The 14,549-nt window shown below is 32.2% G+C and overlaps 1 protein-coding gene across 1 annotated transcript in view; it reads left to right on the top strand.

The window, feature by feature from the left end:
- LOC134719221 (uncharacterized) overlaps positions 1–13,585 on the top strand; it is a 74,451-nt gene extending 60,866 nt beyond the window's left edge. The window contains exons 12-15 of the mRNA XM_063582226.1: positions 3,242–3,269; positions 4,685–5,008; positions 9,075–9,365; positions 10,410–13,585. Of these exons, the coding sequence (XP_063438296.1) occupies positions 3,242–3,269; positions 4,685–5,008; positions 9,075–9,365; positions 10,410–10,744 (978 nt within the window). The 3' untranslated portion in view covers positions 10,745–13,585. The remainder of the gene's footprint in view (positions 1–3,241; positions 3,270–4,684; positions 5,009–9,074; positions 9,366–10,409) is intronic.
- The last annotated feature ends 964 nt before the right edge of the window (positions 13,586–14,549 follow it).

Genomic DNA, 14,549 nt, shown 5'->3' with positions numbered 1-14,549 from the left:
AAATAACTTTGCAAACTTTTTTACCAAAGTCTCCTAATTAACGATATCAAAACTTGTTTTTAGCATTATTATTCATGACAGCGATGTTCATTTTGTTCAACCGCTAGCTTTATACAGAAAATCGCCGACACATAATGTGTAAATTCGAGTAAAATCGTATCTGACAAAAACAACATTGAAAACAAAATGGCTGACATGAAAAAAAAATTACAATATCTGATCCGATTCCGGAAGCGGATATGGGTAATTCCGGGTTATGGCGATCTTTGAACTTTTAAAAAAATTAGACAGATGACAAAATACATCTTTGCATGGTAAATAAATATAAACACTAGAATTGAAATCCAAAAGATATATGCAAAAGAATGAAAAAAACAGAAACTATTTTGTACTGAAACTCAAAATTACTTTTTGACAAATTTTAATATCAAAATCGAAAACAATGTGAGTCTTTGTGGCAGCTGTGATCAGTATGTCAAAATCCAATACAATGTGAGTCTTTGTGACAGCTGGGAACAGTTAAAGTGTAAACATATTACTGCAATTTCAATGGGTATTTTTTTTCTCAATTTTGATGGGTCAGTTAAAATAGCTGGAAGTTTCTTTTTTTACACATATAGTGCAACTAGATTATATGATACCTGAATGTAAGCAAATCATATGATATGTATGTGGAGTCCTTTGGGGCACTCTACCCCTCCTGTTTGATAACTTTGAAACGGATGAGATCCCCACCTCTCAACCCTATATATTCATGTATGGGACTATATAACTAATCAAATGAAATATAGGTGAAGTCCCTAGGGTCACCCACCACCTCCTGCTTTAGAACTTGGAATCAGTCGAGATCCTCACCCCTCAACCCTAGTTATTCATGTATGGGACAATATAACTAATCAAATGAAATATAGGTGAAGTCCCTAGGGTCACCCACCACCTCCTACTTTAGAACTTGGAATCAGTCGAGATCCTCACCCCTCAACCCTATTTATTCATGCATGGGACAATATAATTAATCAAATGAAATACATGGGGAGTCCCTGGGGTCACCCCACCCCTCCTGTTTGGGAACTTTGAAACAGTCGAGATCCCAACCCCTAAAGCATACATATTCATGTATGGGACAGTATTATAAATCAAATGAAATATAGGGGTAGTCCCTGTGGGTCATCACACCCTCCTGTTTGAGAACTTGGAAACGGTCAAGATCCCCACCCCTAAACCATATATATTCATGTATGGGACAATATAACAAATCATATGAAATATAGGTGGAGTTCATGGGGCCACTCTACCCCTTCCTGTTTGAGAATTTAAAAACGGTTGAGATCCCCACCCATAAACCATATATATTCATGTATTGGACAATATAACAAATCAAATGAATTAAATGGGGAGTCTCTAGAGTCACTGCACTCTCATGTTGTTTGAGAACTTGGAAACAGTCGAGATCCCCACCTTCAAATTAAACAATATATTTGTATGTATGGGACAAAAGAACTAATCAAATGAAATATAGGGAGAGTCCTAAGGGTCACCCTACCCAATCCTGTTTGATAACTTGGAAACAGATGAGATCCCCACCCCTCAACCATATATATTCATTTATTGGACAATATAACAAATCAAATGAAATATAGGGGAAGTCACTGGGGTCCCCATCCCCTCCTGTTTAAAAACTTGATAACGGTCGAGATCCCCACCCCTAAACCATATATATTCATGTATGGGACAAAATAAAAAATCAAATGAAACATAGGGTTAGTCCCTAGGGTCACCCACACCCTTTTGTGTGTGTTTTGAGTTTTGTGAACTTGTAAAAGATTGAGATACCAACTCCTAAACCATATTCATTCCTGTTTGTCATTTCAAAAAGATTGAATGACATACAAGGTCAATCTCATGGGCGTCACATATGCATATCACTTTGCTAGACTTAACACCTGTCATTTTATTCCAAACTTAGATATCATGGACTTGGGGTGAAGTTGGGAGTCAGTTACATTTACTATGGACAGGTCAGTCAGACCTCACCATTGATCCCTGTAGTAGTAAACATTTGTCTGATTTGTGTCTCATAAATTTTGTACTGTAGAACGCAAACTCAGTTTTCTTTCCGGGGAAGCAAGTCCATTCATACTATTACAAGCTCACACTAAAGTCAACTTGAACTACTAACAGTCAACTAATGCGAACAATTACGATCAACTAGAAGAACTTCAATCATTGTGAATTTGTTCCACTGCTGACTCAAGACTCTTGACCATGAAACAAAATATTCTTGATATATACGTTGCTATTGAAAACCTTGATAACATATGAATTATTTGCCTTAATGATTAATTCATTAAATGAAGAACATAAATGTACAATTATATATGAATGTTTAATGTTTGTTCTTTTAAATCTTTAAAAAAATTGATGCAATATTGCCACAGTTATCATAATAATGTTTGCCTTGCCTTTGATTAATTTAATGTGGTGTATACTTCGTTTGTCTGTTCATCTTGTTTCGTTTTAGCCATGGCTTTGTCAGTTTATCATCGACTGATGAGTTTGGAATGTCTCTTTGGTACTTTCTGATTCTTTTTGTCTAATGTGCTTGGATAACAAAATATGAAAGCAGTTGAGCTGTAATGAATTATTGGAACCACAAGTCACATGGTGTGTTTAGCTATGTTTCAAAGTTTCACAGATATTTGGTATTCAACTCCTCGAAATTGCTGTCATATGGTTTACAGATCTTGCGGAGAGCGATCGTGTAATGTTATATTACAAGTGGGAACTGTTCTGTAAGCGTACATTACAGATTCAAACACTTAAAATGCAGCAGGCAAATACGACCATATCTAGCTTGGGTACAATATTGCCATTGTTTTTATTTGAACACCAAGTTATTTATTCATTTAGCCTTCCCAAGATTTGAGTTCAAGCCATTAATATCAAAAATGAGTTCAAACCCATGGTTGATGTTCTAAATATATCACTAATTTATTTTGAAACATTTGTCAACGATTAGAACACATCAGTTGTGATGTTTGCTAAGTATATTGTTAAATAAGATTTTGTGTAGAATAGGGAAATTAGGAAAGGATATAAAAAATTATTCTTTTCTGAAGTAGTAATGTTCAGATGTTTCAAGTTTACATCTTTTTATTTACACTGATCTACTCATCATTTTTAAATAAGCATTGTGGAACTTTGACTATTTTTAAAATGTCTGATTTTATTCCTTTTTCAGATGAGGAGGAGAAAACAAGTGATATCTAGTGAGTACTGGTTAGAACTATACAGATATTTACATTTAAAATGGCAAAGCTAGGTTCTTCAAGTTCTCTAATTGTCATGATTATTAGTGCTTTTGATATCCCCTCGCGTAGCATATCTAAATTGCATATTAAGCGCTTTATCTGTTTATTGGTCAAATCATTGATATTTTTATATGACATCAAACATTTTTGCAGTCGTATATTGGTATCACGTCGTAATCACCATCGTCCGAAGACACTGGGTTTCATGACAATAACTTTAGTAAATGCAAATATAAATTGATGCAATTTAAATACAAGGTTTATAACCACGAAAGAAAGGTTGTGATTGATTTTGGGGATTATGGTTCTAACAATTTAGGAATAAGGGGCCCAAAAAGGGCCCAAATTAGCATTTTTCTATTTTTCAGACAATAACTTGTGGTATGGTGTTTTCTATACTACAAAGGGGTAGGATTGCTGAGGGAATAAGGGGGAAAACAAAGGTTTTTCAGGTTAATGGATAATTAAACATTACCGGACAAATTATAAATTTCGATTACCTCTCTTACACTGCTTTTAATTTTGTATATATAAATGTTGTATTGTCTTGAGGTGATTGCCTGTCAATTTTTTTTTTTACAAATGCTGTTAAGGAAAAACTATTTTAAGCCATGATTATGTATGTCATTTTCTATTTTAAGACATTTATGACTTATTTAAACGGATAATCATGGTTGCAAATTCCATAGGAAATTTGAATTCAGATTATGACCATATCTAGAGGGAAATGATTTTTTTAAAAGGAGGGGAGGAGGTAAACAAAAAATTGAAATTAAAAGAAAGGGGGCAATAGTTTCCCATTTCAGATTTAAGCAATAAAAAAGAATATTTTTTAGATATTTTTTTTTTGGCAAAGGGGGATAATTTTTTTTCTTAATTTTTCTTTGGGGGGGGGGTCAATTTGCAACAGCATCTATATATATATAGTGTATAGCACAAGAGCAAAAAGAGGGGTGGTAAAATAACTTTATGTGTGGGTAGGAGTGTCAATCCGCAACAGCATAGTGTATTGCACAGAAGCAAAAAAAGGGGGGTCAATAAAATTTGAAATTTTAGGGATGAGGTCAGTTCACAAAAGAATAGTGTATTGCACAAAAGCAAAACATTGAATATAAATTATAATCCTATAACCAATTCTAAGTTCTTTGACTTCAGATATTCTGTGTCAGAAACCTATTATGTGTTAAATATGTAATTCCAACCAAATTCAGAGCCGTATCACGCGCAAATATTGTGTCCATTTTTGCCTATATACCTTTATTCAAACCAACTATTCATGAGTTATGATCAAGATAAATCAAGACAATTTCTAAGTATCCACAACATTTATAAAGTTTAAATGTCATTGAGTAATGCTTGTAATGATATTACAGGTATTCAAGACGATATCTTAGATTCAATTCCTACTGATGAAATATTAGATAACATATCAACACAGATTGGTAAAATGGTCTTTCAACTAGGAATAGAACTTGGATTGTCAATAGCAGATTTAGAGAACATAGACAAATGTAATTGTGACCTGACCGCCCAGAGTAAAGACGTTTTGTTTAGGTGGAGGGGAGACAGATTAGTAAAACCTACAATACGTGTCCTTGAACAAGCTCTGGTGAATAGTAGAAAAGGTGCACGGTGTTTAGAGGAAGTTGTAAAGAATGTGGATCTGCAAACACTAAGAGCTGTAGAAACTGCTACTGGTAAGTGGATGAAATTGTATGTGTCTGGAAGTCATTTGAAGAAGATAGTATATAGGTCAATTCAACTATAAATTATATTCTGCAATAGCTTTGAACAAACAGTTTGTATTAAAAGAAGATGTGGTATGATTGTTAATGTGACAATTTTCCACATGAGACCAAATAACAGTGAAGTTAACAACTATAGGACACTATACGGCCTACAACAATGTACAAAACGAATACCACATAGTCGGCTATAAACGATCCAGAAATGTTTAACAATTCAAACGAAAAAACTAACGGCCTAATTTATGTACAAATGTATGAACGTAAAACAAATATGTAACACATCCACACACGACAACCACTGAGTTACAGTCTCCGGAAAAAAGTTGGTGATAATAGAATGCTGCTTGTGGTCATCTGAGTTGACAAAATAAAAATCAATTCAAACATATTCCATACACTACTTTGGAACAAAAAAAGGTTATATTATTTCAAACTAAGAAGACAATATCAAAAAATTAAAAACAAATCATTTTTTTTTCGTATCAAACCCACAAACAAATCAGTCAAGAAGGTAAAATACAAAACAATGAATAATCGACCAAAAAAAACAAATGTTTCTAAAATCTGTAAACACTGTTTATGGTGTCAAAGCTTTAGATTTTTTATTACCCGTTTGTGTTATTAGGACCCTGTGGACTTAACATCGGTCAAAATGGTCCATTTTGAATAAAGTTCTTAAAACATTTACAAGACCAACTGTATCCAAACTTTGGCTGAATAATTCTGAGTGTATCTTGTGTCAATCATGTTAATCCTGTATATTCAGCACATGACAGTAATGACTTCTTATAGAATTTAAGAGTAACATGCATTTTTTTTTATATATCTAGAAACTTCAAAAGATAAGAAAATCTACCCAGAATATTTCACCAAAATTAGATGTTTTCTTATAGGAGCAATTGCCATCAACTTTTGATAGTTGACTAATTTTAATAATAATACATAAACATATATACTGTAAATTTTATTTGCTCTATCCTCATTCTTTTCTTGCTTAACTTTTTTATGACCCACCTAGGAGCATTATGTATTTCGGTCTGTTTGTCTCTCGTTCGTTCGTTCTTCCGTTCGTCATTCTGTCCCGCTTAAGGTTAGGGTTTTTGGTCAAGGTAGTTTATGATGAAGTTGAAATCCAATCAATTTGAAACTCGGTACACATGTTCTTTATGAAATGATCTTTCTAATTGCATGCCATATTAGAGTTTTGAACATAGAAAATTATAGTGCAAGAGTCGTGTACTATGGCATGTATGGAAAAAATCTTGTTTGATTTCATATTTATGATAGTTAAAAAGAGTCAGTTCAACAACACATTTATGACAAACATTTATACTTTGTACTGGAATCCTTTTTGTCTTAAAAAAAAAACTTTTTTTTTTCGAAAAATATGTTATATATGCTTTTAACAGGAAATATTTGAAAAGCTATTCTATTTATACTCGTTATGATTCATAAATCATACACAAACATTATTTAAAATTAAGACCCAATATAATTTCCTAACAACATGAACAATGTGTCTCCTTAGTCGGTATTGCTCCATTTCTTTTTCATATCAACAAGATAACTTTGAAAGTGCAATGTATTTATTTAACTGCCCCGACTCATGCCATTGCCATGATTTATAGCATACTTATAAATATCTGATTTAAGTCTGAACTAAGACAATCGATAAGTTTTAGTGTTTTTGTAGAATATGCTAATTTACTTTATATATGCTAGTTCCCTTACTTCAAATGTTTATATGTGCATCGTTATAGTTAAAACTGGAATACTTTTAAGCATTTTTGATTCAGCATACTACTGTTTTGACTGTAGGAACATGCCAATAGGGGGTCCCGACTATACCACTTTAGTTTAGGTGTTGGATTGTTATTCAATCTACCATTTATTTTTTACAAAATAACATCTTCAGTTTCTATTTTATTAACTGTTAACCTCTTATATGATTGAACTCAAATATTGTTGTTGAAGATATTTTATTTTATCAAACAGCATTCAACATATTAATATTAACAACATATTTCATCTGGAGCATACAGGAGGATTTTTTGAGGTGATTGTCCCTACTGAAACAGTACAATGATTTATTCCCTCAAATAAGAATGTTTATGGTAATGTACAGTGCTGTGATATCAGGGAAGATTCCACTCTATAGTTTAGGGCCGCTTAGTGGCCCTTAAATCTGCCAGTGGCCCAAAAAAAATGTTTGTGAATATAAATTCCCAATTCAGGAAAACAAAATAAAAATCAGTATTTCCGGAAAAGTTTCAGTCACCGATTACGGCAACTATAATTTTTCATAGTTTGTCGTCAAAACGTAGTAAAATCCGGATAAGAATACTGAATACGATCACATTTTATTAACAACGATTTAATTATGTAAACGTGGAGTAATCGATTCTAGCAGCCGGATTCAATCGAAAAAAATGTTATGGGAGTATTTGAATTCGCAAAAGTAAGATCACTCAGCAGGTTGATCAAAAACATGCTTTTTGTCAAAATTGGTGTCAAAGCAGACCTCGGCAAAGAACAAATTTAAATTTTGATATAACATTGATGAATAAATTTAAATTAGCGCCGATCTTATAAAAGCAGATCGACCCAGCAGAGCCGGTTGTGTAACTTGATTAAAACTTGTTTTGTAAAAGACATTATTTTATATTTTGCTCTATTTTCTCAAAAGACAAAAGTTTGAGCGTTTTTGAAAATAATGTTGATGATGAACCATTCGTGAAATGAGCCCCCCCCCCCCCCCCCCCCCCTGAAATACGATGTCATCATTATGAAACTGATTCAAAAGATATAAAAATTATCCAAATAATTTTAAAGTTCACTGGTGCCTGGTGTAATTGCTTTAAATATCTTATCAATTAAGTATATAACCTTTTGTAATTGCTTTTCTGAATTGGACAATTAGCCAGTTCAATTTGAAATCCACATGAATCAATGTAAGTTTATAAAGATGATCTGTTGAAAAAATACTGAATGGATGTTTTTTTTCAGTGGTTAATATGGCCGTTTTGTTATTTAATCTAACTTCAAGATATATCATAAACTGTATATTAAGATATCTTATATAAATAAAACTCATCATAGATACCAGGACTAAAGTTTGCATATACGCCAGACACGTGTTTCGTCTACAAAAGACTCATTAGTGACGTTCGAATCAAAAAAAGTTAAAAAAGCCAAATAAAGGACAAAGTTGAAGAGCATTGAGATCCAAAATTCCTAAAAGTGTTGCCAAATACAGCTAAGGTAATCTATGTCTGAGGTAGAGAAGCCTTATATAGTTCATTAGATATCTTATATAGTTTGTAAGATATCTTATATAGTTTGTAAGATATCTAATAAAGTTTATAAGATATCTTATAAAGTTAGAAGTATTGAATTTTAAACTTGATGCCTTTTATTATCTATTAATCATGTGTTTCTTTGTCTAATACGTTTTCCTTTTTATTTGTATTGCAGTCCTGTAATATTATGTTGTCATTTCAATGTTATATTTAACATTGCCATTAAAGTGCGAGGTTTGGCATGCCACAAAACCAGGTTCAACCCACCATTTTTATCTTTAAAAATGTCCTGTACCAAGTCAGGAAAATGGCCATTGTTATAGTATAGTTCGTTTCTGTGTGTGTAACATTTTAACTTTGTGTTTTTGTTGTGTCGTTTGTTTTCTCTTATATTTGATATTGTGAATTCACATTACTATAAGACGTGTCACGGTACTTTTCTATCCCAAATTCATGTATTTGGTTCTGATGTCATATTTGTTTTTCTCATCGGATTTTGTTTAATGCTTAATCCGTTTCTGTGTATGTTACAGTTTAATGTTGTGTCGTTATTCCCCTCTTATATTTAATGCGTTTCCATCAGTTTTAGTTTGTTACCCCAATTTTGTTTTTAGTCCGTAGATTTACGAGTTTTGAACAGCGGTATACTAATGTTGCCATACGTGAAACAGTCATACACTTGTGATCTTTTGAATATTGAATCTTTATCATAACAGATAAGATCAGAAATAATGCTAACAGAATCATACAGGAAATACAAACCAGCCAAATATTAGACCATATGATGACACATCTGGTGATTTCGGTAGACGACAGACGCCGTATTGAACAACATGCTGGACAAGATGATCAGAACAAAGCATTGCTGGATATTGTGAATAAAATGAGAGAACCTGCTTACAGTGTGTTTGTTGATGGACTACGTATTTATGGATACGAAGATATCGCTTATGATTTGAAATGTGATTTCAGTCCAAGTCCAACATCAGCATCGGCAGAAAATGAAGGTATGTTTGTTATAAACACAAACAAAGAAGGATTTTTATTGAAAACATTTTAAAATCTTGTTATATATTCATTCCAAATAGATATAATGTATTTGCTTCTAAAGACTATTTACCAGATCATTTGCGTCGTATTTAATTTATCATAAGTATACTACTTTTCTTGCATACCAAAGAAGGTCACTGGTATATATCGTGAGTCTTTCAGGACAAATTTCACCTTGTGTTAAGTAACTATGATCTTAGACATTGTACCATTGAGTAATTATGATCTCAGACATTGAGATCAATATTCTTTTCTACAGTTATAATGAAGTCACAGTTCATTAAGTACCTGTTACGAATCAGACAAATATGACCTCAGATGAATTTCGCTTCTTAGATCCAACTGTAGAAAAGAATAGTGAACATATAATATGCAAAGGCATTAGTTTTGGTCAACTATAAAAAAAAATCAAAGTGAGAGAAAATAGAATAACAAACAAATTGGCAATTAACTATAAATTGTGAATGTGTATGTTTACCAGCTCTGTTTAAAATGTCAAACGCTTATCATATGTGTTTGATAAATTCAGAGCATACATCTCAATTTGTTTGAAGAAATGTAAGATCTATCAATACTACATTCTATGTGGGTATTCAATTTATTCATGAGACATTTGATTTAAGAAAAGGGTGAATAAAACCAAAACAGTAGAAGGGCTACACACCTGAAAAGTACTAAAAAATGGCCAAATCCATCCAATGCAAACTTTGCCCGAATGAGTTGAAACCTTAGTTTTTGCATAATTTTAAAATTTATAAACGGTAAATTAAGAAGGGTTTGTTTTAAATCATGTGAGTAGCAAAGTACTGAATACTAAGCTAATGATACTCTAGGAGACATATAATCCACCAGCAGAGGTATCGACCTAGTGATGTAAAAAAGACTGAAAACACGTTACAAATTTCATGTGGTCCAAATCGCTTTTCTGAATTTAACCTCGTCTTTAGTCATAAAAGGTCAATAGCACTATCTTAAGAAAAAAATCTTTTTGTATTTTGTAGGCTTATCAGTTTGGAATTTTCCTTTATATAAAGTTCGTCTACAAAAGAACTACCTCAAGGTCATCACTGATTTACAACACGAGAACATAGTAGATCATCTAATATCAAAAGAGGTATTGTCAGTTGATGATGGGAAGAAGATAGAATCTGGTAAAACCCCACAGGAAAAGAACAGGAATTTAATGGACATGCTGTTGCGTAAAAATGAACAGGGATTTAATGAATTTCTCAAAGCCCTACGAAAAGACTCAATTTATGCAGATCTAGCAGATCAAATAGAAAAGACAGAAGTTACTAGCACAGATATGGCAACCCTTCATAAATGCTCAAAATAAAAGAAAAACTTTATACAACAAGTTAAAGACAGCTAAGACACACACATGTAAACAATAAATAGAAGGAGGTATTGTCAATCCAATGTTCAATGATTTGGTCACTTAAACCGCTAAGACAAACACATTTAAACAATGAATAGAAGGAAGTATTGTCAATCCTATGATCAATGATTTGGTCACTTAAACCATCAAAGTGAATGGATAACAATATATTATTGATAACAATCTTTTATATTAAACATATGTCATGTGTGAGTGTCATGCTTGGCAAGGAAAAATATAAAATATGTACCCCTTTTACGAGTATTCATTCCTGTAAACACAAATCCCCCTACGAGTGTTCGTTCCATAACAGATATGATAACTCTGAAGCAGTCATGACATATTTGATATTCATATAAAATAATTTTAATGTATCTTAATATAATTATTTGGAACCAGTAATTGGAAAGTTTATATGCACTACTGTTTTTACAAAGGTCAAAACATATGGCTGTGCTGCATATTTTCAACATTTATATGCCTCAAACTTCCAAGAATTTAAACCTACATGTATACAAAAATAATGTACTTCCTCTCACTTAACATTTGGTCCTTCTCAGAATTTAATTTGGCCGCTATCCATGTGTATTCATACCAGTGAAGTTCCCAAGATGTGTCTCTTTGAGATGAAACACAGATATCATATCTGGGAACCAGTAGGTAAACAAAACATCTATCAATAGTATATATCCCAAAAGAGGCATGGTTTGTGAAACAGCTGTATTTACAAAGTGCAACCTAAAGGAAATGTCATAACTTTATACAATATACTATATGTACTATTTTGATAAATTTTGAATAACCTACATAGCTGCATTTAGGTTATTATCAATTTCTCTTCAGTCATAATTGTGTATGTTAATCTCTTAAAGCTGTTCAATGTTACCTTAATAGTCAATTTAGGTCTAAATTTAAAGTCTAATGAATAATAAAGTTTGCACATATGAAATAACTAATTCAGTGACCGAATCTTGCCCTTAAGGTGTTTCTGATTTTTTTGACATTAACTTGTTGTATATTTTGTTTATCAAACAGCTGCTTTTATATGTACATTTGTAAATAAATAAGCCTATTCATATATATAGTTTTGAACAAAAAATAACATGGTATTTCACAGGAATGTTTTTGACATAAAGCATCTGTTCTGTTAAATGAACTTATCTTTCATCCATCAGAAAAAAGGATTTTAAATCTAAACAGATCAGTGATAATTGTTTGGTTATATTATATTCTCAAATAGTTGAGAACATATCAAATGTCAAAAAACATTTGAAAACCTACTACCAAGCAAATGTTTGGCCTCTTTCAAGTAAGAATATCTGCACCATGTGTTGTTTGGTGGTGTTTTAGCGCAATGCTATACAACTTTCTGCTTGATTTGCCTTTTTAACATGTTTTTTTATCGTCACTGATGAGTCTTTTGCTCAAGTTCTTCACAAGACCTTGTTGATACATATTCCACTGCATAAATAATACATGATGGTCTGGAAGTAAAGAGTTTAGTCACTGACGTTGTTTATCATCCTAATTACGTGTTGTAGTGTTCTTTTATTTCTCTTTGTAAATTACTTTTACTGTTTAGCTCTTTTTGATAATACCCTTTTGGGATCTTTTGGTGTGGCTCAGTACTTAAACATCTTGCCATTGTGTTATTGTGCTATGGTCATTTTTGTATTTTTATATATTTCTGCCTATATGCTTTGGTCTATATGTCATTTAGTTGTTCCTTGTTGACATATTTATCTTTTTGTTTTATAGAGATTAAGATTATAACACAATGTTGACTGCTGTACCTCTATGTTTGTCTTTTTGTTTTATAGGGATTAAGATTATAACACAATGTTGACTGCTGTACCTCTATGTTTGACATTTAAATTTTGCTTTGTTCAAACATTGTTGTGAATATAATGGAATTTTATGCGACTGTCATACAAGTGAGAGGTTAGGCTTGCTATAAAACCAGGTTTACTTCACCATTGTCTACATAAGGAAATACCAGAAACAAGTCAGGAATATGACTTCCTATTCGTTTGATGTGTTTGAGATTTTGATTTTGTCATTTGATAAGGGAATTTTTCGTTTTGAATTTTCCTTGTTTTTCTGATATTTTACTGTTTTGTAAACAAAAAATACAATGACGCTCACAATGATAAGCCTGGAATCTTTGATGAGTTTTTTTGTTGTTGTACGTCTGTTACTAATTTGAAGAAGTCAAGTGTGTAAAATTTAAATTTCAATATTCATTGTCAGTTTTACAAAATTTAACCCCCTTTTCCTTTCATCACCAATATCAAAATTTGTATATAAAAATAAGGAGATTTGAAATGATTGCCAATTAAACAACTATCCACCAAAGTTCAAATAAAGTGGAGGTGAGCAATTATAGGCAACTGTACAGGCTTCAACAGTGAGAAAAAACCCATACCGTAAAGTCGGCTATAAAAGGCCCCAACATGACAAATATGAAACAACTCAATTGAGAAAACTAACGACCTAATTTATGACAAAACAATTTATGAAAAACAAATTTGACAGACTTAAACCAACGACAACCACTGAACTACAGACTCCTGACTTGGGACAGGCGCATACATAATCTGGCGGGGTTAAACTTATTTATGAACCCTCAACCCTCCCCTAACCTGGAACAGTGTTTCATAGTGATTTGATTGTCTTCAACTTATTTCTTTATTCCATTATTAACTATTTCTATTGATTTTATGTGAACATGTTTATACATTCTATAATATTTAATATTGATTATGTTTTGTCAAAAATTATTTTGCAACAATCATAGTCCGATTTCATGCTTGATAATTTTCTCCTTGTAATCACTCCATACGTGTATAAAAAAATCTTAAGCATGATTTGTCATAATTGTCAACCTTTTTCAATGCTTATAAATTTTGCCTTCAAACTGTTTTATTGTAAATACCTAGTGACTTTGTAATTTACAAATTAAATATGTTATGAAACCGTTGTGTTTGTTGTTGATGTGATTATTGTAGCACTATTTGTGTTTTTGTTGTATCTTCTACTTGTATAAACTATTAATGCAGTCTACCTTCCTTGAAGGTCAAAACAATACTACATACATGTTCTTGTTCTTATTCATTTTACGACCGCAAAAACATTTTGGGGATCGTAAAATGCTATCATGTCTGCGTCGGTGTCGTCCGAAGACATTTGGTTTCCGGACAATATCTTAAGTTTTAGTGAAATTTAAGCAAAAGTTTCAATACCACAAAAGGAAGGTTGGGATTGCTTTTAGTCTGATAGTCTTAACTGTTTAGGAATAAGGGGCCAAAAAGGGGCAAAAAACAAGCATTTTTCTAGTTTCAGGACAATAACTCGTGTTTAAGTGTATTGACATCTCTCAAACTGCACAAGTCGAAGGTTGGGATTCATTTTGGGGGTAATTGCCCAAACCGTTCAGGAATTTGGGCCAAAAAGGGTCTAAAACAAGCATTTTTCTAGTTTTCAGACAATTACTCGTGTTTAAGTGTATTGACATCTCTCAAACTGCACCACATTTTACAAAAAATCTGCAAGATTTAAGAAATTGTCAATTTTCAAAACAAAATCTGAGGGTCACAATTGCTAATTCCTTGTATATAGTCTGAAAACAGATTTACTAAGTAATGGGCAACATCACAGTGCACAGTGTATTGCACAGTAGCAAGAAATGTTCAATTGAATATAAAATCAATAACCAATTTTAAGTTCTTTGACTACATTTATTCTATGTCAGAAACCTATAATG

This window comes from Mytilus trossulus, chromosome 5, assembly GCF_036588685.1.
Source record: "Mytilus trossulus isolate FHL-02 chromosome 5, PNRI_Mtr1.1.1.hap1, whole genome shotgun sequence".
Classification (NCBI taxonomy): Eukaryota; Metazoa; Mollusca; class Bivalvia; order Mytilida; family Mytilidae; genus Mytilus; species Mytilus trossulus.
The sequence above is the reverse complement of the archived record's forward strand: the minus strand, read 5'-3'. Positions and strand labels throughout refer to the sequence as shown.